A 24,090-nucleotide genomic window follows, 5' to 3' on the forward strand; every position below is an offset into this window, starting at 1 on the left:
AGGCAAGATATTATTGCTTTTTACAGACTATTCATTAATCAGATCCACTGTGCTCAAGTATGCTGCAAATTCAAAGCTGTACTGAGTATTATAAACCAGTCAACCTCAAATGCTCTATACTTTTTTCTTACCAACCAGTCAATGCATACATGTAGCTGTGATGAATCACTCTTGGTCCTCCAGTAGTATAGTGATTTAACTTTGAATTACTGCAGCGCTGTTTTTATTGGATTGCAATAAAATATCTACTGCACATTACCAGTTACACCAGAAACCAGACTAGTATGAGGAAACAGGTTAAGACACGTTAGGAAAATCTGTAAATAAGTACATGGGGCGGCCTGGTAGTCGAGTGGTTAGGGCATGTACCATGTGTGAGTGCAAGACTCACCTTAGCAGGCAGTCACCGGTTCGACTCCCGATCAGTCTGCCTCTTTCCTGCATGTCATTCCCCTCTCTCTCTACCCGCTTTCCTGTCAGCCTCCACTGATCTATCATAAAGGCACAAAAAGCCCCCTCCCCAAAAAAAGATATTACATGTTTATGGGCAGCCGCTCACTTATCAGATTTCTCCTGTATTCTCTATCTCAGCGCTGCCACAGATATTTCCACTATCTTGACTGTTGTTTTTTTTTTAACGTTTGACAGATGCAAATGTTAAAAGAAAAAACACTTATAAGCCAGGTCAAGGTTCTACCCAGCCAAAAAAATCTGGTTTCTGAAGAAGAAACATCACACAAATAGATGAAACCACAATTTGGAAATACATGAGGTTTCAGGAATTAAGTGAGACGTTGTTCCTGTTATTTTGTAACCACTGATTTCAATGGAAAAACAGATGCAAACGTTGTGTTTGTGAGCAACATAGAATAGATGACTGGAGGAAAACAGCAATTTAAAAAAAAATCTCACTTCCAGAGATCCTGTTTTCCAGGCATTAATATAAAACAAGCTAATTAATGACTGAGATCTGAAACTGTCACTGTTTTGGTCAGAAGTAGAGTTTCTTAGTGAGCATTGAAGCAAAGCAAGGAACCTGCTTCTTCCCAATCGCACTCCGGTGGGAATAGCATTGGCATACACATGGTCATTCTGGCCACGCTCAGGAAGACGAGCGAAAACCAGTGCTTTCAGGTGAAAATAGTGAATAAAATGGCAAATTCTGAGGGCTAAGTTTTTGATGTATCACAGATTGAACAATTATTTGATTAATTGAAAGAATAATCGGCAGATTAACCGATAACTATAAAAAAAACATTTGTGTGTGTGAATTCCACCCTGAGAGTCTCTGTGGGAAAGGATGCTGCTCTTTATTTTTTGATGACATTTTAATTAACTTTTCCTCCAGTGTTGTCACATTCATATCAGCTGAGCTCACCAGCGCATTCAACATGTGATATTGTACAAATTTTACACAAGGGAAAACAATATCGCTTCAGATGCTCTAGAAATCACATGTTCCTATTATGTGTATGGTAGAAGGGACCGGGGAATAATGTTTTATTTTACAGTCTGTTATTTCTCAATAATTTTTAATGCAATTTTCTTGGAAATAACTGTATAAACTGGTACTAATTATTGGGAAAATACAGGCAAAGTTACATTACAGCATTACAGACTGGGTCTTGCCCAAGCATCCAGAACCCAAGGAAACCCTGAACACCATATTTCCACTTTCCACATCCCAAATTACACAGTATTAACAAAATATAAATACACAGGAGAGATATTATGGTTGACTCTAAAAACTAAAGTAATTTTACATTCACTTGTGTAACAGAAATGTGCCTTTCATAACTTCAATAAAAGCGAGGTGAGTGACAGTATCAACACCCCCCTTTTCTACCCCTTAGAAAATATACTAGTCTGAAAGAAAATTTATTCTTGTTGTCCTTCTGTCAGTGTTCTGCTTTTGAAGTTTCCTGTCTTGTTCCTGTTGCAGAGTTACAGTTCCCTCATCATTTCATGCAGACACACACAGGATTCTCTCTGGCTGTCCTGGTACGGCCTACATCCCAAGTACCTAACTGTGTCCAACAGCAGAGTCACCACCGACTCACAAGCTGCCAAGATGGAAAGAAAGAACAGGAGGAAGAACATGAGCAAACACACAGCAGTGACGACTTTACAGCAGACAGTACTGAGCAAATATTTCATATAGTATTAAATATTAAGATTTTATTGTAGCTTAAAATTGCATTTAGTATTTCCTCTTATTTTGTTTATTTAAAAAATTCCACAAAATCAGCAATATCTACAGGCAGATATCAAGACAGGTCTGATTGAACACTAAACCTGGATTCGCAAAATTAAAACCATCATCAGGATCAGAATAATACAGACTGTGAAATAAAGTTTATGAAACAAAGGACTGGCATGAAGTTGCTGATTTGAGTTAGTATTTTAATAAGCATAACTGCCAACTGGGACCCAGGTAAAGCAAATAAAGCTCTCTCTTGCCCTCTGCTGGAGATATGGTATGTTACCACTGTTTGTACACTTGGTAACTTCATGACCAGCAGAGGAACACATTAAATTAAAATAGCTGGACTTGCCATAGTAGGAAAAGCAAAAGCAGAACTAATACCATTAACAATGGCTCTGTTCTATTTAAGTGTCCTACTGTGGCCCGTCAAATTCCATGAAAAGGCCTTTTATGATGCAGCCAGAGAAAAATAATAGGATTAATTCTGTTATTATTGATTTTAATAACACATTGTTTGGACATATTTTAGTATTATGAATAAATAATGATGTTACCCTGAACTATTTAAAGCTAAAGTAAAAATCAAACACACACACACAACAGCCTTAAATAAAAAATGAACAGAAACTTGAGAGACTATTCTCCCATAATGCAATGCACAAATAAAGTAGAGGAGCTTCTCACACAAGCAAAATATGAAAATGGATGGCAGGTGCAGGAAGAGCTCACAAAAGTTAGCATTAGTTGACTGACTTCAGACAGCTCAAGTGTTGTATCGTTTCCTGATTGCATAAAAGTGCTGTGTATGTTGATTTCCAAAAATATCATAAAGATTAGTATATAGTGCAGAATTACAACTTCTTACCTTGGACAATCTGGGCCGATTCCAGAGAGCCCAGCTCATTCCTGCACATGGTCACGAGACAGTGATTGAGGTCCTCATCGCAGTCGCGTTTCTCTCGGCCACAGGTGTCGTAGCAGCTGTCATGTTGGTTACAGCATTTGGTCATGGACGGGACGCCGTCAAACTGGAAACAACAACTCCGTTACTCTTTGAATGTTTGTCATCAGCGTGTTTTGGACTTGGCTCAGCGGTTAGTCGGTAAAGTCAGTTAGTCGCATTTTTTTAATAAAGTTTTTTTCATCACAATGAAATGCAAAAAATACCAGTCCCACTAAAATTAACAATATTTTGCATTTGCATTCAGCCCCACTTCACATTAGCTGATATACAATTTTAATGTAAATAAAAAAACATTTTTGATATGATTCCCTTAAAATGAACTGTGGCCACAATAATAGCACTGTGCAAAAACTTTAAGCACTTTAGATGTTTAGATTCTAATTCATCATGCCATTCCATCAGGGAAGTGCCCGTTCGGTCCCAAATTGATTGTGCAGCATGACAACGACCCCAAACATATAGCCATCTTCAGAAATGGAGTCAGTCTTGGATCACATAAAGAGACAGAAGAAACTGAGACAGCCTAAATCCACAGAAGAACTAAGGCATGTTCTGCAAGATGCTTGGAACAACCTACCTACCAAGTACGTTGAAAAACTGCGACATGGTTTAGGTTTTTTTCCCCCTGCTCACCACACTTTAATGAACTAATAAATAAAACTGTTCAAGCATTATTTTTGAAAGCATCCTTGCTTTTCTTTAAGTGATTAAAACCTTTGCACAGTATTGCATATTCTGAGTGAAATCTACAGCTGAGAAAAGCTTTGTGGACAAACCATGAAACATACTAGTGGCGTTCAGTTGACATACATAACCTGATATATCTGAAGCTGATATCTGCACGCAAAATAATGTGTGCACACATTATTTACATTGTGAAAAAAGTTTAAATATTAGGCAAGCATGCACTCTACCAGGCCTGCTGTGGACACACAAGATACCCCCAACCTCCCAAACTCTGTCACACTACCTGAAATCCGAAAAGCGAGGAGCCACATCCGTTGGGCGGTGACTGCTTGTACCCCGGACGAGGCACCGGCTTGTGACCTGTGAGACAGGAGCAGAGGTGAAGATGTTTCTTGTTCTGCCGCTGACAGTTATCTTGTTGACGTTGATTAACGGTCTAATTTACAGTTGTTTCACAGGTCGGTTCACTCTGAGAAACGCTTTGAGAGAAGAAAGCAGCTTGTTTACCATCACTGCAGTTATAATGACACAGCCCGTCATGGCCATCGACAAAGACCTGTGCTGCATCCTTTAGTGGTTCGATCATGTGTACCCCAGCACAGATAGTTTTCAGAGTCATCTTCCAGTCTGGTCTCCATTGCCCTTGTTTGCAAGCCAACAGAAAGAGACAAAGCAAAGGTGTGAATAATATCAGTGATGTTTGGATGTGTCAGTAAGCCAGCACGCACAACACATGGGTCCTTACGCTAAAATGAAAGACAACCACTGTTAAGTTACGCCTGTGTTTCACAGACCAATCACCAGAAGAAAGAAAGAAGGCAGCTTACCATTAAACGCTTTCCACATCACATTCAGATATGGGTCAATCTTGTGCATCCTGTTACGAATAGTTTTCAGAGTGTTTCTCCATTCTGGTCTCTTTTTCTCTTGTTCGGAGGAAGACACATGTAGGAAACATCCATAAGGGAACAAAGGCAACAGAAAAACACAAAAGCACAGATGTCAATTATATCCTTGACGTTTGGATAACCGGTAAGCCAGCATGCCTTATTCCCGGGTTCCTGACATTGAAATATGTTCTTAGTTACAGCCATGTTTCACAAATAAATCAATGTTCAGTTTGAGAAAGGATTTGAAAACAAAGAAAGAAGCTAGTTTTACCATCAATATACTTATCGACATCCAGCCAGGCCCAGGCTGCATCCAGGAGCGGCTCACTCTTTTGTATTTTGTCATAAATACTTTTCAGAGTCATCATCCATTCTTTAGTCTTTGGCTCTTGTTTGGAGGCAGGTACATGTGATAAACATTGGCAAGAGAGCAAACCCAACAAACAGACAAAAAAAAGCACAGATGTAAATAACATCAGTGATGTTTGGATGTGTCAGGAAACCAGCATGCATGATATCTGGGCGCTGACACTAAAAGCAAACACAGGCACTGTTAATGTCCTTAGTTGTGTTTCAGGGATCAATTGTTCACTTTGAGAAATGTCTTAAAAGAAGAAAGAAAGCTTACCATTACTAAGCTTACTGCCCACAAACCAGACCCTCGCTGCATCCAGTAATGGTTCACTCTTGTGTATCCCATTACAAATATTCTTCAGAGTCGTTATCCAATATGGAGTCTCTGGCTCTTGTTTGGGGGCTGCTGCCTGCGGAAAACATCCGCAAGAGCACACAAACAAGAAAACACATGTGTGGATATGACAGACCGCAGTCCACTTCATCTCCAGGCCAGAGGCGAGCGCTTCGCAGTCCGTAGGTTTCGGTTTCGTTTCAGGCTTGCTGAGGATCCGGGTGGGGAAAGTGTGTAGTCTTATGACTGTAAAAAAAAAAAAAAAAAAAAATAGTCTAAATAGTTTAATAGTTTCTCAAAATCAGTAAGCTTACTCATACTAACGTTTTTTTCAACTTTAAATTGAGTATTTTACTTCGCTACATATAAAATAGAAACCGTTACAGAGGAAAAACAAAATCACGTGATTGAGTTAGGATTAACCGTGTGAGAACCACAGACTGTTTATAGGTGAGAACCACAGACTGTTTATAGGCGAGAACCACAGACTGTCTATAGGTGAGAACCACAGACTGTTTATAGGCGAGAACCACAGATTGTTTATAGGCGAGAACCATAGACTGTTTATAGGTGAGAACCACAGACTGTTTATAGGTGAGAACCACAGACTGTTTATAGGCGAGAACCACAGATTGTTTATAGGTGAGAACCACAGACTGTTTATAGGTGAGAACCACAGATTGTTTATAGGTGAGAACCACAGACTGTTTATAGGCGAGAACCATAGACTGTATGAACCACAGACTGTATATAGGTGAGAACCATAGACCGTATGAACCACAGACTGTTTATAGGTGAGAACCACAGACTGTCTATAGGTGAGAACCACAGACTGTTTATAGGCGAGAACCACAGACTGTTTATAGGCGAGAACCACAGACTGTATGAACCACAGACTGTTTATAGGTGAGAACCACAGACTGTTTATAGGCGAGAACCACAGATTGTTTATAGGCGAGAACCATAGACTGTTTATAGGTGAGAACCACAGACTGTTTATAGGTGAGAACCACAGACTGTTTATAGGCGAGAACCACAGACTGTCTATAGGTGAGAACCACAGACTGTTTATAGGCGAGAACCACAGATTGTTTATAGGCGAGAACCATAGACTGTTTATAGGTGAGAACCACAGACTGTTTATAGGTGAGAACCACAGACTGTTTATAGGCGAGAACCACAGATTGTTTATAGGTGAGAACCACAGACTGTTTATAGGTGAGAACCACAGATTGTTTATAGGTGAGAACCACAGACTGTTTATAGGCGAGAACCATAGACTGTATGAACCACAGACTGTATATAGGTGAGAACCATAGACCGTATGAACCACAGACTGTTTATAGGTGAGAACCACAGACTGTCTATAGGTGAGAACCACAGACTGTTTATAGGCGAGAACCACAGACTGTTTATAGGTGAGAACCACAGACTGTATGAACCACAGACTGTTTATAGGTGAGAACCACAGACTGTTTATAGGCGAGAACCACAGATTGTTTATAGGCGAGAACCATAGACTGTTTATAGGTGAGAACCACAGACTGTTTATAGGTGAGAACCACAGATTGTTTATAGGCGAGAACCACAGACTCTTTATAGGTGAGAACCACAGATTGTTTATAGGCGAGAACCACAGACTGTATGAACCACAGACTGTTTATAGGTGAGAACCACAGACTGTTTATAGGCGAGAACCACAGACTGTTTATAGGCGAGAACCACAGACTGTTTATAGGCGAGAACCACAGACTGTATGAACCACAGACTGTTTATAGGTGAGAACCACAGACTGTTTATAGGCGAGAACCACAGACTGTTTATAGGCGAGAACCACAGATTGTTTATAGGCGAGAACCATAGACTGTTTATAGGCGAGAACCACAGATTGTTTATAGGCGAGAACCATAGACTGTTTATAGGCGAGAACCACAGACTGTTTATAGGCGAGAACCACAGACTGTTTATAGGTGAGAACCACAGACTGTTTATAGGCGAGAACCACAGACTGTTTATAGGTGAGAACCATAGACTGTTTATAGGTGAGAACCATAGACCGTATGAACCACAGACTGTTTATAGGTGAGAACCACAGACTGTTTATAGGCGAGAACCACAGATTGTTTATAGGTGAGAACCATAGACTGTATGAACCACAGACTGTTTTTAGGCGAGAACCACAGACTGTTTATAGGTGAGAACCATAGACTGTATGAACCACAGACTGTTTATAGGTGAGAACCACAGACTGTTTATAGGTGAGAACCACAGACTGTTTATAGGTGAGAACCATAGACTGTATGAACCACAGACTGTTTATAGGTGAGAACCATAGACTGTATGAACCACAGACTGTTTATAGGTGAGAACCACAGACTGTATGAACCACAGACTGTTTATAGGTGAGAACCATAGACCGTATGAACCACAGACTGTTTATAGGTGAGAACCATAGACTGTTTATAGGTGAGAACCACAGACTGTTTATAGGTGAGAACCATAGACTGTTTATAGGTGAGAACCACAGACTGTTTATAGGTTAGAACCACAGACTGTATGAACCATAGACTATATATAGGTGAGAACCACAGACTGTTTATAGGTGAGAACCACAGATTGTTTATAGGTGAGAACCACAGACTGTTTATAGGTTAGAACCACAGACTGTATGAACCATAGACTATATATAGGTGAGAACCACAGACTGTTTATAGGCGAGAACCACAGACTGTATGAACCACAGACTGTATATAGGTGAGAACCATAGACCGTATGAACCATAGACTGTTTATAGGTGGGAACCATAGACTGTTTATAGGTGAGAACCACAGACTGTTTATAGGTGAGAACCACAGATTGTTTATAGGCGAGAACCATAGACTGTTTATAGGTGGGAACCACAGACTGTTTATAGGCGAGAACCATAGACTGTTTATAGGTGAGAACCACAGATTGTTTATAGGCGAGAACCATAGACTGTTTATAGGTGAGAACCACAGACTGTTTATAGGCGAGAACCATAGACTGTTTATAGGTGAGAACCATAGACCGTATGAACCATAGACTGTTTATAGGTGAGAACCACAGACTGTTTATAGGCGAGAACCATAGACTGTTTATAGGTGAGAACCATAGACCGTATGAACCATAGACTGTTTATAGGTGAGAACCACAGACTGTTTATAGGCGAGAACCACAGACTGTTTATAGGTGAGAACCATAGACTGTTTATAGGTGAGAACCATAGACCGTATGAACCACAGACTGTTTATAGGTGAGAACCACAGACTGTTTATAGGCGAGAACCACAGATTGTTTATAGGTGAGAACCATAGACTGTATGAACCACAGACTGTTTTTAGGCGAGAACCACAGACTGTTTATAGGTGAGAACCATAGACTGTATGAACCACAGACTGTTTATAGGTGAGAACCACAGACTGTTTATAGGCGAGAACCACAGACTGTTTATAGGCGAGAACCATAGACTGTTTATAGGTGAGAACCACAGACTGTTTATAGGTGAGAACCATAGACCGTATGAACCATAGACTGTATATAGGCGAGAACCACAGACTGTTTATAGGCGAGAACCACAGACTGTTTATAGGCGAGAACCATAGACTGTTTATAGGTGAGAACCATAGACCGTATGAACCATAGACTGTTTATAGGTGAGAACCACAGACTGTTTATAGGCGAGAACCACAGAGTGTTTATAGGCGAGAACCATAGACTGTTTATAGGCGAGAACCATAGACTGTTTACAGGTGAGAACCACAGACTGTTTATAGGCGAGAACCACAGACTGTATGAACCACAGACTGTTTATAGGTGAGAACCACAGACTGTATATAGGCGAGAACCACAGAGTGTTTATAGGCGAGAACCACAGATTGTTTATAGGCGAGAACCATAGACTGTTTATAGGCGAGAACCACAGACTGTTTATAGGCGAGAACCATAGACTGTTTATAGGCGAGAACCACAGACTGTTTATAGGCGAGAACCATAGACTGTTTACAGGTGAGAACCACAGACTGTTTATAGGTGAGAACCACAGACTGTATGAACCACAGACTGTATATAGGCGAGAACCACAGACTGTATGAACCACAGACTGTTTATAGGTGAGAACCCAACAAATAAAAAGAGACAAATGCACCGTGGCAAACAACCAAAATCAAACACACCTGCCGTGACTTCTATGTTCGCTTTTACCGACAGTCAGGTATGCAGCACCTTTCTTCCGTCTTTGATAATCCCTCTTTTGACTAGAGTTTATTTAGCTCAATGTTTTTGAAGGTTTGTTTTTGATTATGGAGGACTTCGCGGTCCATGAGACGCACGGTGACGTTCAGACAGGTGTGTGTGATGCAGTCATTCATTGTACAGCATCAACAACTACCATGTTGCCAGGCAACATAGTATTTCAACTGTGTTTCTACTGTTGTGTCTCATTTATAACAATGAGGGTAGGCTAAATAAAAAGAAATACCAGTCTTTACAATGTAATACAGCTCAGCACCTCTACACACTACATCCTCCAAAATGATCAAACAACTGAATCAACAACTCCAACAACTTTATTAATATCAAAATTGCAGGACTCTTGTATTAAACTGAATTCGTTTTAGATAGGTGTAGGAGCACCTATAGAAACCCTGATTTTCTCTCACACAAGTAACTTCAAATTCAAATTAACAATAAAAAAAAAAAATCAGATATGTATAGTTATGACTGGGAAACCCTGAATCCCACTCTGGAAGCTTCTGTAGTAAAGGATGCTGCTGAAACAAACAACCCCCCCCCCCCCACAATGTCTATGATGACAACTGACACAGAATTATTAATAAAGGTGTGTTTCTTTATTTTTTGATGACATTTTAGTTCAGTTTTTCTCCACAGTGTTGTCACATTTACATGAGCTCACCAGTGCATTTCCCTCCATGTGATATTTTACAAAGTCTCTATGAGGAAAAAATTGGTTTAGACCCATTCTTTACTTAGATGTTCCTATTAGGTGCATGGAAAAAGGGACTGGGCAATAATGTTTTATTTTAAGGTCCGTTATTTATTTTCTCTGGAGATAATAATAGTGTAATTTGTTGCTTATTATAAAGTAAAGATCACCTTCTGAGACTGACTGTTTGTTGAGCCGGGTTTAAAAGCAAGTGCTTTCTAGAGGAACTCTTTAGAAAAAAAAAAAACTGCCTCATTTAAACCTAAGAAAAATATTTATCACTGATATATCACTAGAAATTTAATTTTTTATATAGGTTCAATTGTATTCTTGTTGCCATTGGACAAAATGCACATTGTAGTGTGTTCAGATGACCTGCTGTACACCAACTAAAATACTCAGGTTATACTACAGGTTACACTGGTTTAGCATTACAGATTGGGATTTACGCAAGTATCCAAAACCTTGAACACCCTGTTTCTCACCCATCACAGGACAAACATATTACAAAATATAAATAATTAACTGCACAGGAAAGATATTAATTGTCCACTCTAAAAACGAAGGTAATTTCACATTCAATAGTCTAACAGAAGTGCAACACTCTATCGACACTCTATCCCTGAGAATATCTACAAGTCTGAAGAAAAGTTTATTGCAGGTGTCCCCCTGTCAGTGTTGTGCTTTTGAACCAGTCTTGTTTTACAGTCTTGTGCCTGTTGCAGTGTCACAGTTCCCTCTTCACCTCATACTGACACACACAGGACTCCCTCTGGCTGTCCAGGTACGGCTTACATCCCAAGTGCATAACAGCGTCAAACAGCAGAGTCACTGCCGACTCACACGCTGCCGAGATGGAAAGAAAGAACAAGAGGAAGAACATGAGCAAACACAAAGCAGCGGAAAGGTGGGTTTGTTCAAAAACATGCACCTGCATACCTTATTGATCAAACACAGATTTTGTTGTAGATTAAAAACTGCTCTTAAGGCTAACTCTCAATAAGGCTGACTGTGGTCCAGATAGCACAGATTGCAGTGTTTCAAATAAAGCTCTCTCTTGCCCTCTGCTGGACATACTGTATGTTATAACTGTTTGTGCAGTTGGTCACCGACCAGCACTGTGCACAAATAAAATAGAGAAGCTGCTCACATCTGCAAAAAATAAACGTGGATGGCAGGTGCAGGAACATCTCATGAAAATTTGATAGTGTTGTATCATTTCCTGATAGCATAAAACCGTTGCATGTGATGATTTCTAGTATATATATACTGCAAAAACCTTATCATAAAGATTAGTATGTAGTATGGAATTGGGTCATTGCAAGTGACTTGGCCTCTCACCTTGGACACTCTGGGCCAATCCCAGAGTTCTTTGCACGTTCCTGCAGATGGTCTCGAGACAGTCCTGGAACTCGTCATCGCAGTCGTGCTTCTCTCGGCCACAGGTGTCATAGCAACGGTCATGTTGGTTACAGCATTTGGTCATGGAAGGGATGCCTATATCAAACTAGAAACAAGAGCTCAGTTACTCTTTGAGTGTTTCTGTTAAGTGTGTTTTGGACTTGGCTCAGCAATTAGTTGGTAAAATTATGTTTTAGACATGAAAAAAGGCACAGTACACTGTGACTGTAGTAGTCCCAGTAGGTTTAATGCCATGTACAAAATGTAACTCAACCCCCCCCTCCCTGTTTAGATAATTATATTTTACATCACTCAAATGTATGAAAAAAGTAGCAACACTGAGAAGAACTGGTGCTGTTTTAAAGACAAAGGGACGTCACATCAAATATTGATTTAATCCGTTTTTCTTGTTTACCACACTGTATAAAGTAAGTAAATAAGAACTATTCATGGCATTATTTTTGAGCGTAATCTACAGCTGAAAAACATGCCACTGCTGGTTGGTGGACGAACGATGAAACACAGTAATGGCATTCAGTCGGCGCAACCTGATACGTCTGAAGCTAACAACTGCCAGTAATATCAGCAAAGCACACTTGTCAGGTGGGCTCAATTTTTATACCACACATTGTAACTTGCACTTTGGACTACAATGTGTGGTATAGAGTGTGTGCACATAATGGACACCGAGAACCCACACAACAAGCCTCTGTGTGGCTTGGACCCACAAGAAAACCCCCATCCTCCAAAACTCTGTCACACTACCTGAAATCCAAACAGCGGGGAGCCACATCCGTTGGGTGGTGGCTGCTTGTACGCAGGACGAGCCACTGGCTTGTAACCTGTGAGACAGGAACAAAGGTGAAGATGTTTCTTGTTCTGCCACTGACAGTTATCTTGTTGACAGAGATAACCACAGACAGTTTAATGACTTACTGTGCGGCTCCGGGGGTTATAATGTATACCTAGCAGCTTCCAACTGATGCATAAACTCAGCATATAATAAGTTTGTCTCTTACCAGTTATCCACAGCTCTTTCATTATGACTTGACAAGCAAAAGCACAGGTGTGAATAATATCAGTGATGTTTGGATGTGCCAGTAAGCCAGCACGCATGATACCTGTGCCCTGACACTAAAATGAAACACCCACAGTCATACTTCTCTTCGTCACGCCTGTGCTTCACAGATCACTTGTTCACTTTGAGAAAGCTTTTGAAAGGCGAAAGAAGCCGATTTACCATCACTGCACCTATAATGACACAGCCCGTCATCGCCACCAAACAAGTCCAGTGCTGCGTTCAGGTATGTGTCAATCTTGTGTATTCCGTTACGAATAGTTTTCAGTGTCATCCTCCAGTCTGGGGTCTCTGGCTCTTGTTTGTAGGCAGACACATGTGGGAAACAGCCGCAAGAGAACAAACCCAACAGAAAAACACAGGTGTAGCTGTGGTAGAGCATAGTCCACATCACGTCAGGGCCACAAACAAGCGTTTCCCGGCACGTAGGTTTAACTTTGGCCGACGTATTCCTCAAGATTTCGTCCCGATGGCATCCCAGGTTTCACATCTGCTTGTTTTCATTTCACTGCGAAGAGACCGAAGGGTTACGATTCTACCAGCTGCGGCTGTGGTGGTCTTTTCCGGGTTTGACGCTGTCACGTGACCGCTGATAGGCCAATGGAGGTGATGCAACGTCAGTAAATAAAAATACAAGTCTGGGATTCACTTTGAGAACATGAACTGTTCTGTCAACGATAACTTATCCAACACGGCACTTTCTAAAAAAAATTATAGAGATGATGAGTAGAGAGGATCTTTCTGACTCGTGTGTTCTGTAATACTGGCACAGAAACAAATCTACATTTGTTTTATGAATGAATTTATGTTAAATTCTTCTGGGTTGATGTTGAACATGTATTTGATGTGTTACATGGGAAAAAGAGAAATTTTTAATTTTTAAAAGAAAAATAGAGAAAAAAATATATGGATAGAAGTCATGCTTTTATTTCAAATTTATTTCTCATATAGTGTATTTTATGTCAATGAATGCAAATAATCTGAAAGGAAACCCAATAATAATATATATATATTATATATTATACAAATTATATAACCTAATAGTCACCAGTTCAAGCATGAAATTAAAGGTACTTTGAAACACTAAAAGCACCTACAAATCAGAAAGCCATCAGGACTATGGTCATCTACGATGCCTTAAAAACCTTTTTGATTTAAATATGTGTGCACCCCTTTTCATCTTCTCGTTATTCGTTGTATTCTTTGTGTTTATGTTTCCTGTAAGGATCATTGAATAAGAGTTTTTTTTAAAGATGCAAGTCTTTGATATTCAAATTTTAGTTTTAGTGCTGTACAAAAACAATATTCCGGTGCATTTTAATTTCTTGATTAATCACTTTATCTGTAGAATGTCAGGAAATAGTGATTTCCCAAAGACCAAAATGGTGTATTCAAATTGCTTGTTTTATCTGACCAACAGTCCAAAATCTAAACATATTCAGTTCACAATCAGATATGACAAAGACAAGCATCAAATCATCACATCTGAGGAAGCTGTTGCCAGCAAATGTCTGGAATTATTGCTTGAAGAATGACTAAAATGATTAATCGATTATTAATCCAGCTGCAGATACATTTTCTGTTAATCAACTACTAGACTGACTAATCGTTGCAGCTTTGTTTTGTACGAAAGAAATATCCTGCTGTCCACTGACATGGAAGGGAGAAGAAACCTCAGAAAGAAGTTTCAAAACATGGACAAATAAAACCAAAACTGTTTCCATAGATTCATACCATTTAATGTAAGTGAAAAAGAATGTTTATTGTTTTGTAATTTGATTGAACCAAGGCTTTAACATCTGAATCACAGAAACAAATACATCCAGTCTATGGTAATAATTTTACTTTATTTAAATGATTAGGCGAGCATTGAAGAAATTCTTTTCTTCTATAGTTACTTAAATAACTGCATAAATTTCAAACATTCCAAAATGAAAATGTACAACCATTAATGAATGACAGTTTCAGTGTCCTTCCATGTTAAGTCCCAACCACCTTCACATTCTGAAGTGGACAACATAAAAATGTTCTCTAGTAGCAAAACTCTTTATGATCCATTGGTCCTCATCCACACTTGGAGTTGAGTAGGAAGCTAAAAGAAGCATTATGTGTTCCTTATTTCCTTCTTTTGTTTCTGTGTTCCTCAAAAAATGGATTTGGCTGGAGGACAGCTTCTATTTATGTCAAGCAGATGATGACAAAAGCTGTTGGTTGAGCTTAAGAGAGTGATTTTCTTATGCAGAATGCCTCTTACTACTCGAAGCACATGCCTTTACACACCAAGTGTCCTTGTCCTTGTTTCCAGGAAAAACACAGGAAAAGCAGAGTAAACAAAAGAAAATGTCTGGGGCTTTCTACAGTGTGTAGACTGGTTCATTAAGTTGTAACAAGGCGATTCCTGGGGTCAGGCTGGAGTGAGGAGGGAGAGAAGTTGGTGGGGAGATATGAGGAGAGGGACGTTTTAAAACTTCAACAATAGAGCTAAGTTATTTCATTAAGTTTTTGCTCCTAATGTAAAGACTCTTCCTTAAAAAAACATGAACATACACATCTATTAATATACATTTATATGATCTAAAAGCGTCCAACTCATCCGCCTCTGAATAGGTTATTTAGTCTGTCCAGCTCCCTGCAGTTATCCATGGTCATGAGTTCTGCCTTCTTGCGCATTCGGTCGTCCCTGTATACCTTAGCAGCATACAGCAGGTCTGTTTCTGGGTGAGACAAGCAGGAAAACAATGTGAGTGATAAAACGAGAGACTTACAGATATGTAAGCTAGTTCTGAGGGTGCATTTAACCACTCACTTGTCTGTCTCTCCTTCCAGCAGTTATTTCTGACATTCGCTACATAATCCTCCTCCACATTTTTCTCAATCTGCTGCAGCGCAGAGCCCTTAAACTCTGACTTGAAGTCTCTTGTGACGTAGTAGTCAACATGCAGGTTTTCTGTCTGCCGTTTTAAGGTCTGACCCGTGGACCTGGAAGAGATGGGGAAGGTATAAGCTGTTAAAATGCTGACAACTGTATCAATCTAATAATTCGCATATGTTGATTCCTGAGGGTATTTTGTTGTATCGTCATGTCTGTTTTTTAAATTCCAAATCACATTTTCTGCAATGAACCAAGAAAAGTGTTTAATTTATCCAGTATATATAGTGAACACAAATGTGAAAGAAGATCTAAATAAAGATTGGATATCATCGTCTTATGTATGGCACAAAGTTTAGTGAGACATCAGATGGCTTTGCCTGTACAAAAGACAAAATGCTGTGTGTCAAGTTGGCAGGTAAACCAATCTTGAAATTCGATTTTGTAATCAGTTCTCCAGATCCGACAGGTAAAAAAGTGAATGTAGCATATACATTTTGTGATTTGCGGGCTACAGTGTGTGTGTGTGTGTGTGTGTGTATATATATATATATATATATATATATATATATATATATATATATATAGTGCATGTGTGTGCACTTACGGTCTAGAGTAGAGGCTGTAAGGTGGAGGGGACACCATCATCTGGCTCAGTATTGAAACTAAAATCAGGACCACGATGGGCATCAGCTGGATAAACATTGAGAAACCACCCTAGAGACAAACACAATACAACAACTCAAGTAATATATTGTGCAATTAACACATGTAGCGTAGATGTGTATCAACTAAATCTGTAATATTACAAGCGCAGGTAACAATGTTAAATTCGTGTATTTCTTAAAAACAAATAAATAAATGAATAAATCAAGATACAAGGTCTGAACCCATCTACATACATCTCCTCTTTCTTCTGTTCTCTCTTGGCGGTAATCTGCGTGATGGCTGTAACTCGTCCTGCCATTGCTGAAGCTGTGTGCACTTGCTGTAGATAGAAATAGTATGACTGCAGTTAAACACAAAGGTATGAGACATGACAATTATATGTACATGCTGCTCTACATTATGAGGAAAATCAGGCCAGTTGTGTAATTAGGGTACACAAAAGTGCACCAATCATCCTAACAAAGTTCTGTAGTTCTTATTTTAAACCATACTAATTTTTCAGAACCAAAAATTCAGCACATTGTTAAGAGTTGACGAGAGGTACTAGATCCTGTGTGGATTTCTTCTATCACGTGACGGAGTCCATTAAATTTAATTATTTTCCCTTTCAAATGTAAGAAGGCTGTGATTGGACCAATAAGTGCAAAAGGAATCCAGAAATACTAACTTCATAAGGTGGCAACATAAGAGTAGATGATAAAAATCCTCAGAGTTTAAATAGTTCTATACTACATGATTATGATGTGAACTCATCAGTAACAATGGCCTTTGTGTTTGTCTGAGTATATATGCACATTAAGTGCTCACTTACAGGAGGGGAAGCCACCTCCAAAGAACATGTTGAAGAGGTCCTCAGGAGTGATGTCAGCCTCAAAGCCCCTGTGGAAGTCAAAGCCTCCTCCATGTGAGTGACCCGGGCTGCTTAGCTCCTCCGATCCTGTCATGTCATACTGCCGTCTTTTCTCTGGGTTGCTCAGCACTGCGTATGCATTACCAATCTCTGGAGAAGGACACGGGATATCAATGCTTAGATATTCAACTGCTTGGGTCATATGTTTTATTAAGTTTTGTAACACTCATGATTATCAAGTGTGACTACAGCATTATCTCCTTTCTACTCTCCAGGTTTTGAACTGGCTCAGGTCCAGAAAATAGTAAAAACTTACAGGTGTGAGCCATAGGTCAAATCTAGATGTCAAGTCAAACATATTAAACAAGCTGACAAATGTTACATTACATGACATTATTTCCAGTATCATGTTAAGAATACAGCAGCACCAAACTATAAAAGAGCATGCTTACTTTTAAAGGCCTCTGTCGCTCCCGGAGCATGATTTTTGTCTGGATGGAACTTGAGTGCTAGTTTCCTGTAGGCCTTCTTGAGCTCATCCTCACTGGCTTCTTTATTAACGCCCAGCACTTCATAGTAATCCTTACACCGCTTTATTCTGACAGAGAGGGACAGAAGGTGAAAAAATGTACTGTGGATTATACTTGAAAGGCAGGTGATGTTTTTGCCATTAGTGCTGCTTTTTCTTTCATTTTCTGAACAATGCCAGGTGGATGGTGAGATTGTAACTGAAAGTGACATGTTGATGGTTTTGGCCTTGATGAGTGACATTCAAGCTCAGTCTTCAAGCACATACGCCAGGGGAAAATAGTTCACAGCCTTACCAAGCTTTTGATACCACAGGAAGTTTCTATACTCACACAGACAATACTTAACATTTCGAAAAGCCATTTGCCATGTATACATTCTACTGATGCATTTGTCAAGACCCAGTGAGAGACACATACAGTATATACTACCATTAGGATATTTTATTTCAACAGCTGACATTATACAGAGGAAAAACAGAAGATGCCTGTAGATGGGTGTCCCATTCACAAATAATTAAGGATGTGCATGCAGGTGGAAACGCATAGAATTACTGTGCAGATACGAATGTGTTATGTAACACTCAAATAAACAAATGTCAGTTCTGGCTAGTTAACATGACACTTTCAGTGAAAAACGACAGCTAGGAGCAAAAATAATGCTAAACTAGGTTAGCTCAGGAAGAGAGAAATGAAATTTTTTTTCTTTTTTTCTTTTCTGTATGAATGACCCCTTTCCATAAAAAGGTCAAATACAGGAAGATATCAAGCACGTATACTTTATCAATCAAGGCACATACTCTGGCTGGGCTTTAGGGCCAGATTATGTGACTGAAATCAATATTACAAAATGAATATCAATGTTTTTCAGATATTGATATGCATCGTAAAACCAAATATAGAACACATTGATGCTCAATTAAATTAACTTTGTTTAGCTGTTATGCATCAGAAAATAATCAATTTTGTTAGATTTTGATTACAATTTGCTGGGAATCATTGATTTGAACAACTGAATTTTATTTAACAATAATAACATTAAGTTATTACCACTCTTTACTCATGACTGGAGTAGGACTGATGAGGTCACAGGGGACATTTCTGATGTGAACACAGTACACAGCCAGTCTTACTTTGTCTTAGAGGACATGATGCAATTTTAACCCACTGACAGTTCCCTTAGGATTTAGTATGGAAACACAAGGGAAAAGGGTGACTAAGTTTCAGTGCAATACAGTGGCAGGATTGCGTTACAACCAGCAGCATTTTTATCCTAGAAATAAAGTCATAAAGTCGATTTTCGAATCATCTGGTTGGAGGGTGTATGTGGGTAATATGCAGACTGCCTACGTTCCTTTCTTGCCGTAGTCCTATCTCATGGTCTAAAATTAGAGCATGTAGTGGTTACCTGGTATCTAGTTCACACCGCTACATGTCTCTCCCCTCATGGGCAACACACTGAGCTAAAGAGGTTCCCATAGCAATAGCTTTGTGCAAAAGACTGCAGAGACTACAGTGTCCTCCTTCAGCCACAGATGGAAAGTCAGATTAAGTGTGACAGAAACAATGCTGCTGTCCCAGGGCCAATTATAGGAAAGAATCAAAATGTTTGACTGAAGAGGGACAGGTTACAGTACCAACCAGTGGAGAAAGAAACACAGCAATGTAGGGGGGACACCTGGTGAATGCTGAAATTCTCACCTTTGCACACCTTCAACCTGGTCTTTGGTGAAGCATTTAGAAGAATCAACTCCACCAGACTCTTGGCTTTCCCTTTCTGGCTGGGCACCGGAGCTTTCTGAGCTTTCTGCTGGTCTCCTTCGATATGCGCCATTTCCTGTTGAACTCCCATTCTTCGTTAATGCATTCAACAAAGCTGAAGAGGGAGGAGGGAAGGAGTCATAAGCTATCGAGGCTAAAGATAAATTAAATGACAAATCATTATCTTCAGTGTCTTCTATGCGTCTAGATTTTTAAGAACTTCCTGAGGTGAAACCTGTCACATAGGTTTATACATGGGAAAAGTTTTAAAATTGCAGTAACACAAGACTTAAAGAGCAAATAATGAGCAGATAAAAGATAAAGAGCAGATAACAGATTTTTCACATTGTAAATATGCTACACACTAACTCAAAATGAACATTAGTGTCCCTGTCATGGAAGGAATTGAACACCTGCCAGATGCAGGTACAAACTCACAGTATCAAGTGAGTCCTTTGATGCCACAGGCCACCGCTAACAATCATTCACTTACAGTTAAAAGATTTTCACACATATTTTCAAATTGTAAAGCTGACCAGCTGGAACATTCAGACTTTTAAAATCTCTTAATTTAAAACTTAGTCAATAAAAGAAAAAGGTGGTTGTCCTGTGCAACCTGCAGTAACTGAGTCCAAAAGCAAACCTTCTTGACCTCTTTTTAGTCGCCCTTTTTTCCACCTTTACCCAGAACAAATTTGGCTTCGTTTCAGAAAATTTCATTTCATTATTGCCATGTTAGGTGTTATACAGATGGGACAGTGCAGCTAATCATGCTTTGCCCCCAAAATAATGGTTGTACATCAGCATATTGCCGGAGAGCCTTGATGAACTGAGATTGGCAGGTTAACAAGTTAATTCTGCAAAATCAACTTTAGATGAGTACATCAAAGGGTAGTAGGGGTCCACCTTCCCATCAACCACCACTCTTGGTAAAATTAAGATATCATCCTAACACAGACAAAAGTACAGCTTTCCAATTTTTAGTTCCAATAAACAACTCAATGGCTGAATGCAAAGAGGCTGTTGTACACCTGTTACAGACTGAACCCCCACAGCTACCCCTTAAACGTTAGTGATCAAGTGCACAGACCATTTTGTTTACAGACCCGGTTTTGCCTTCAATTATCATTTAAATCCAGTTGCCGATTCCCTACCAGGAGGTGGCTAGTTGACTTTAACCAAGTTGTCAATCATCAACAAATTCACTGTTGTATATTAACTACATCAGTAACTAGTAACTGGTACAATCCAGACTAATGCACTATTCAAATCATTACAGCCCCATAAAAGATACTTTATGCACTGTGCTGTAAAGACAACTAATGATAAGACATTCATTTCAGAAAAAATTACATGAAATGTGAGTGCACAACTATTTCCTCTTACACAACCATAATCTGTCTTTCCCATAGCCCTATAGGCCACTTAACATGTTGAAAACCTCAATAGTGCAATGTTTACTGTATATTTCAACTATTTCTATTATTCTGCTTTGTATTCCAGCTGTTTACAGTCTTCATATGCTGAATCTTATATTTTTGCAGCTGCAACCACCTGTTTTGCCCGCAGTGATCGACAGTTAAATCTCGTATCAAATACACTTCTCTTGATGCTCCGTTTTGATGAATTATTGATAGTCTTCCCTCTTTGATGTGAGCACATCCACACAAGAACGGAAAATCCTGGGTTAACTGAGCCGCTTGGTGACCAGACTGTGACACAGACAGTTTGACATATATGAAAGCACTTTGTGTTAAGGGCCTGACCCTCATGTGGCTAATCTGAACTGCCTTTGAGGAATGCCGATGTGCAGGTGCTGCCTTCTCCTGTCAACCCCTCATGTGGGACTGAAACATCCGTGGATGTAACCCGCTACCTTGTCACCCCCAGCCAGGTAACGCAAATTACATTTGCGCTGTTCCAGTGCACATGTAAAACCTCTATGCCAGTCACCAGCAACCTTGTCAAGCCTTCTGCACAAATGGGAAAACAACCCACAACAGCAGATTCGAAGACTCACTGGCTTTATGTGGTCGCGGTGTAAAGGGAGCCATGGATGCAAAGATAATATCAAGTTCTAAAGGAAATGGTCTATAATGTTCAATTCTTGTTTTCATATTACTGTTTTCACTTCTCTTTTACTTCTTCAATAAAAAGGCGTTAATAAGAATTAAATCAATAGCAGTATATATTCTTCAACATAAGAGGCAAATGGTATTTTTACTCTCATGTCAGTAGCAAATTGTTACTTCTTCCCACAAGGTTATTTTTCTGTTATTATGTCAGTCTGTCTATTAGAAAGATATCTGAACAGTTGTCAACAGTTACAAACTCCCTCAACTGTCTCAAACCAGCAAATAAAGCCATCAAGGTTGTGAACTCTAATCTTGTCAGGGCACCAAGCTTGGGAACCCATACACACCCCTAACTCACCTGCTCCCTTCAATACACACTTAATGTACATTTGTTCTTAAATTATCTAATATCCATGTGCCAAGGCAGTACAGTGTTAGCACATTGTATAACACCTTTTATTTATGACTTGTCTTTTGTATAATGCCTTTTTGTATTGTACGTGTTGTTTATTCCTGTAAGGTACATTGCTTTACATTTCAGCACACTTCCAGCGGTGTGCTTGTGGATTTAAGTTCCTTGAATATTGGCTCAAAAATCTGAAAACTGAATTGACTTATTGACTGTGTCTTGCATGAAACTAAGTGCCCTGTGGGTAGCTTGGGGACTGTCATTAGTGCTTATTATTATATGTACACACACACACACAGTTTAAGCTGAGGGTGCAGGCAAATAATTATGCAGACACAGAACAACATGGTGCATCTCAGTACTGTCCATTTCAACTGGCAGGTTACAATTTAGCAACTGCTGAGGTTTTCAACATGCAAGTTTATATAGCCTACTATGCAATCACTCACAATACTGTATATTTAAGAGCCTTTTAGAGCTGCAGTCCCATCCTTACTTCACACCCGTTTAGAGTCGCCCCACAGACAGTTGTGTCCTGGATTAGCCCATACTTCCAGGCTCTCTCCGGGTCGCTCATTCAATTTAAGGATTGGTACTTGGCTCTGTGGCCCGGACAACATGAACTGCTCGCCCTACATCCTTCTCCAGACTCCTCTTGCCAACTGTGTCCCTACAAATACACGTCCTTTATGGCAGCATTAACAACGTAAGTTTAAAGTAACGTTAAAGCTCTTCAAAGGTCAACTAATCTCTCAGACCCTATAAAACAAGCGACAGCTAGCGTCAACGCCGTTTGGCTGTGGATCGACGTTTCGTGTGACAGTAGTGGAGTTGGTCTGTGTTAGCTGCTGACATTATGAGGCTTTTCCCGTGCTTCACCATTTGTCATCTTTATCGATTTATTCACTTAACTTCACCTTTTAAAACCTCGATCTACCGAGGGCGTAGCGCAAGCTAGGTCGGCCGAGACAACGCCGGGCCTTCCACCGAGCTAATACGGATGTCGCTTTATTTCCCGTCTTTAAACCACAGTTCATTTTTAACCAGCATCGACTAACACCACACGTATTTGTAACCACTACACAACAGTCAGCCGGTGACGTGCTAAGAGCTTAAACCGTGAGCTACGCTAACAACCGTGGGCTACATGCTAACACCTGCTGATTTACGGTAAATACGGAGCTGTTGCTGTGCTAGCGCCGCCCGGCTACACAGTCACAAACCGCGTTACCTTTGGCTCTGTCAGTTGGGTACAGCTTCTCTGCTTTGTTCAGAAACTTCACCGCTTTCTCCTTGTCTCCGGCTTTGAGGGCTTTTGTCGCAATATTTATACATTTTTCTGCTTCGTCTCTGTTCCCTTCCATCTTCTTTCCTCTTCCTCTCCCGGCAGAGTCAGCTGACCCAGCTCACACACACCACGTGGTCGCCGGCACTGACAGCAATCAGGAGAAACATCTTCAAAATCCTCCCCACACCAAGTTTCCTCAAGTAACCCTTAACCCTTCTGAAACCACGGGGATCACCGGTGACACCGCGGCGCATGTGTATTTCAAATTACCGTAGCTAGTTTGAATTAGATTTTTGCAATCTCAGAAATGTTCAATCTGCACTTTTCAAGAATTTATAAAAAGAAAGTTGAAGTTTCTTCTTATAACACACAGTTTTAGGTATTGAATTACATAAGAATGGTAAATACTTGACAGATTTTGAAAGTTCTACTTCTCCTGGAAAAAGGGTGTAAATTATTTACACATAGGGCATTTTTTGACACAATTATTGACAACAACAGACAAAAAAGACCAGGCGTTTTAATAAATATATCTATTATTATGGTGCTAAAAGGGTTAAGAGCCGCAACATAAATCTGGGGGTTTGTGAGATGATTAATGGGAGAGAACAAAAACAAAACAACAAAGTTTGATATAATAATCTGTATTTATTTTTTAATTTTTTAAACAATTCAGGGCAACTGTCAAATGCAGTGAAGGTAAACTACAATATTTCCCTCTAAATGTGTCTCACTATTGAGAAATGTGCTTCTTGGGACAGGCCT

General features: G+C 39.7%; 3 protein-coding genes across 3 annotated transcripts; all 3 read right to left on the reverse strand.

The window, feature by feature from the left end:
• Positions 1-1,309: 1,309 nt before the first annotated feature.
• On the reverse strand, positions 1,310-5,684 carry LOC139636140 (group XIIA secretory phospholipase A2-like). Its single transcript, XM_071503880.1, has 7 exons — positions 5,376-5,684; positions 5,019-5,135; positions 4,685-4,783; positions 4,365-4,499; positions 4,141-4,217; positions 3,072-3,234; positions 1,310-2,063 (listed from the first exon to the last, which is right to left on the reverse strand). The coding sequence occupies exons 1-7, from the start codon at positions 5,584-5,586 to the stop codon at positions 1,945-1,947; spliced, it is 921 nt and encodes a 306-aa protein (XP_071359981.1). The 5' UTR covers positions 5,587-5,684; the 3' UTR covers positions 1,310-1,944.
• A 4,319-nt stretch (positions 5,685-10,003) lies between these two features.
• On the reverse strand, positions 10,004-13,462 carry LOC139636807 (group XIIA secretory phospholipase A2-like). The gene is made up of 4 exons (XM_071505154.1): positions 13,040-13,462; positions 12,565-12,641; positions 11,740-11,905; positions 10,004-11,244 (listed from the first exon to the last, which is right to left on the reverse strand). Exons 1-4 carry the CDS (start codon positions 13,266-13,268, stop codon positions 11,126-11,128), a joined length of 591 nt encoding a protein of 196 aa, XP_071361255.1. The 5' UTR covers positions 13,269-13,462; the 3' UTR covers positions 10,004-11,125.
• Positions 13,463-14,703: 1,241 nt separating this feature from the next.
• Positions 14,704-23,463, reverse strand: dnajb14 (DnaJ heat shock protein family (Hsp40) member B14). Its single transcript, XM_071504623.1, has 8 exons — positions 23,269-23,463; positions 19,494-19,668; positions 17,718-17,863; positions 17,227-17,415; positions 16,649-16,734; positions 16,354-16,463; positions 15,684-15,856; positions 14,704-15,591 (listed from the first exon to the last, which is right to left on the reverse strand). The coding sequence occupies exons 1-8, from the start codon at positions 23,399-23,401 to the stop codon at positions 15,467-15,469; spliced, it is 1,137 nt and encodes a 378-aa protein (XP_071360724.1). The 5' UTR covers positions 23,402-23,463; the 3' UTR covers positions 14,704-15,466.
• Positions 23,464-24,090: the final 627 nt, after the last annotated feature.

Source organism: Trachinotus anak, unplaced genomic scaffold (genome assembly GCF_046630095.1).
Source record: "Trachinotus anak isolate AG129_WGS33_773 ecotype Australia unplaced genomic scaffold, CSIRO_AGI_Tana_v1 ptg000019l, whole genome shotgun sequence".
NCBI lineage: Eukaryota > Metazoa > Chordata > Actinopteri > Carangiformes > Carangidae > Trachinotus > Trachinotus anak.

Excerpts from the sequence above, each read along its gene's own strand:
- LOC139636140 (XM_071503880.1), bottom strand. The coding sequence starts at position 5,586 with ATGAAGTGGACTGCGGTCTGTCATATCCACACATGTGTTTTCTTGTTT. Across the intron at positions 3,235-4,140 it reads CCTCGCTTTTCGGATTTCAG|TTTGACGGCGTCCCGTCCAT; the intron begins GTAGTGTGACAG and ends TGTTGTTTCCAG. Across the intron at positions 2,064-3,071 it reads ATCGGCCCAGATTGTCCAAG|CTTGTGAGTCGGTGGTGACT; the intron begins GTAAGAAGTTGT and ends CCATCTTGGCAG.
- LOC139636807 (XM_071505154.1), bottom strand. The coding sequence starts at position 13,268 with ATGTGGACTATGCTCTACCACAGCTACACCTGTGTTTTTCTGTTGGGT. Across the intron at positions 11,906-12,564 it reads CCCCGCTGTTTGGATTTCAG|TTTGATATAGGCATCCCTTC; the intron begins GTAGTGTGACAG and ends TCTTGTTTCTAG. Across the intron at positions 11,245-11,739 it reads ATTGGCCCAGAGTGTCCAAG|CGTGTGAGTCGGCAGTGACT; the intron begins GTGAGAGGCCAA and ends CCATCTCGGCAG.
- dnajb14 (XM_071504623.1), bottom strand. The coding sequence starts at position 23,401 with ATGGAAGGGAACAGAGACGAAGCAGAAAAATGTATAAATATTGCGACA. Across the intron at positions 19,669-23,268 it reads CCCAACTGACAGAGCCAAAG|CTTTGTTGAATGCATTAACG; the intron begins GTAACGCGGTTT and ends CTCCCTCTTCAG. Across the intron at positions 15,857-16,353 it reads TACAGCCTCTACTCTAGACC|GTCCACGGGTCAGACCTTAA; the intron begins GTAAGTGCACAC and ends CATCTCTTCCAG.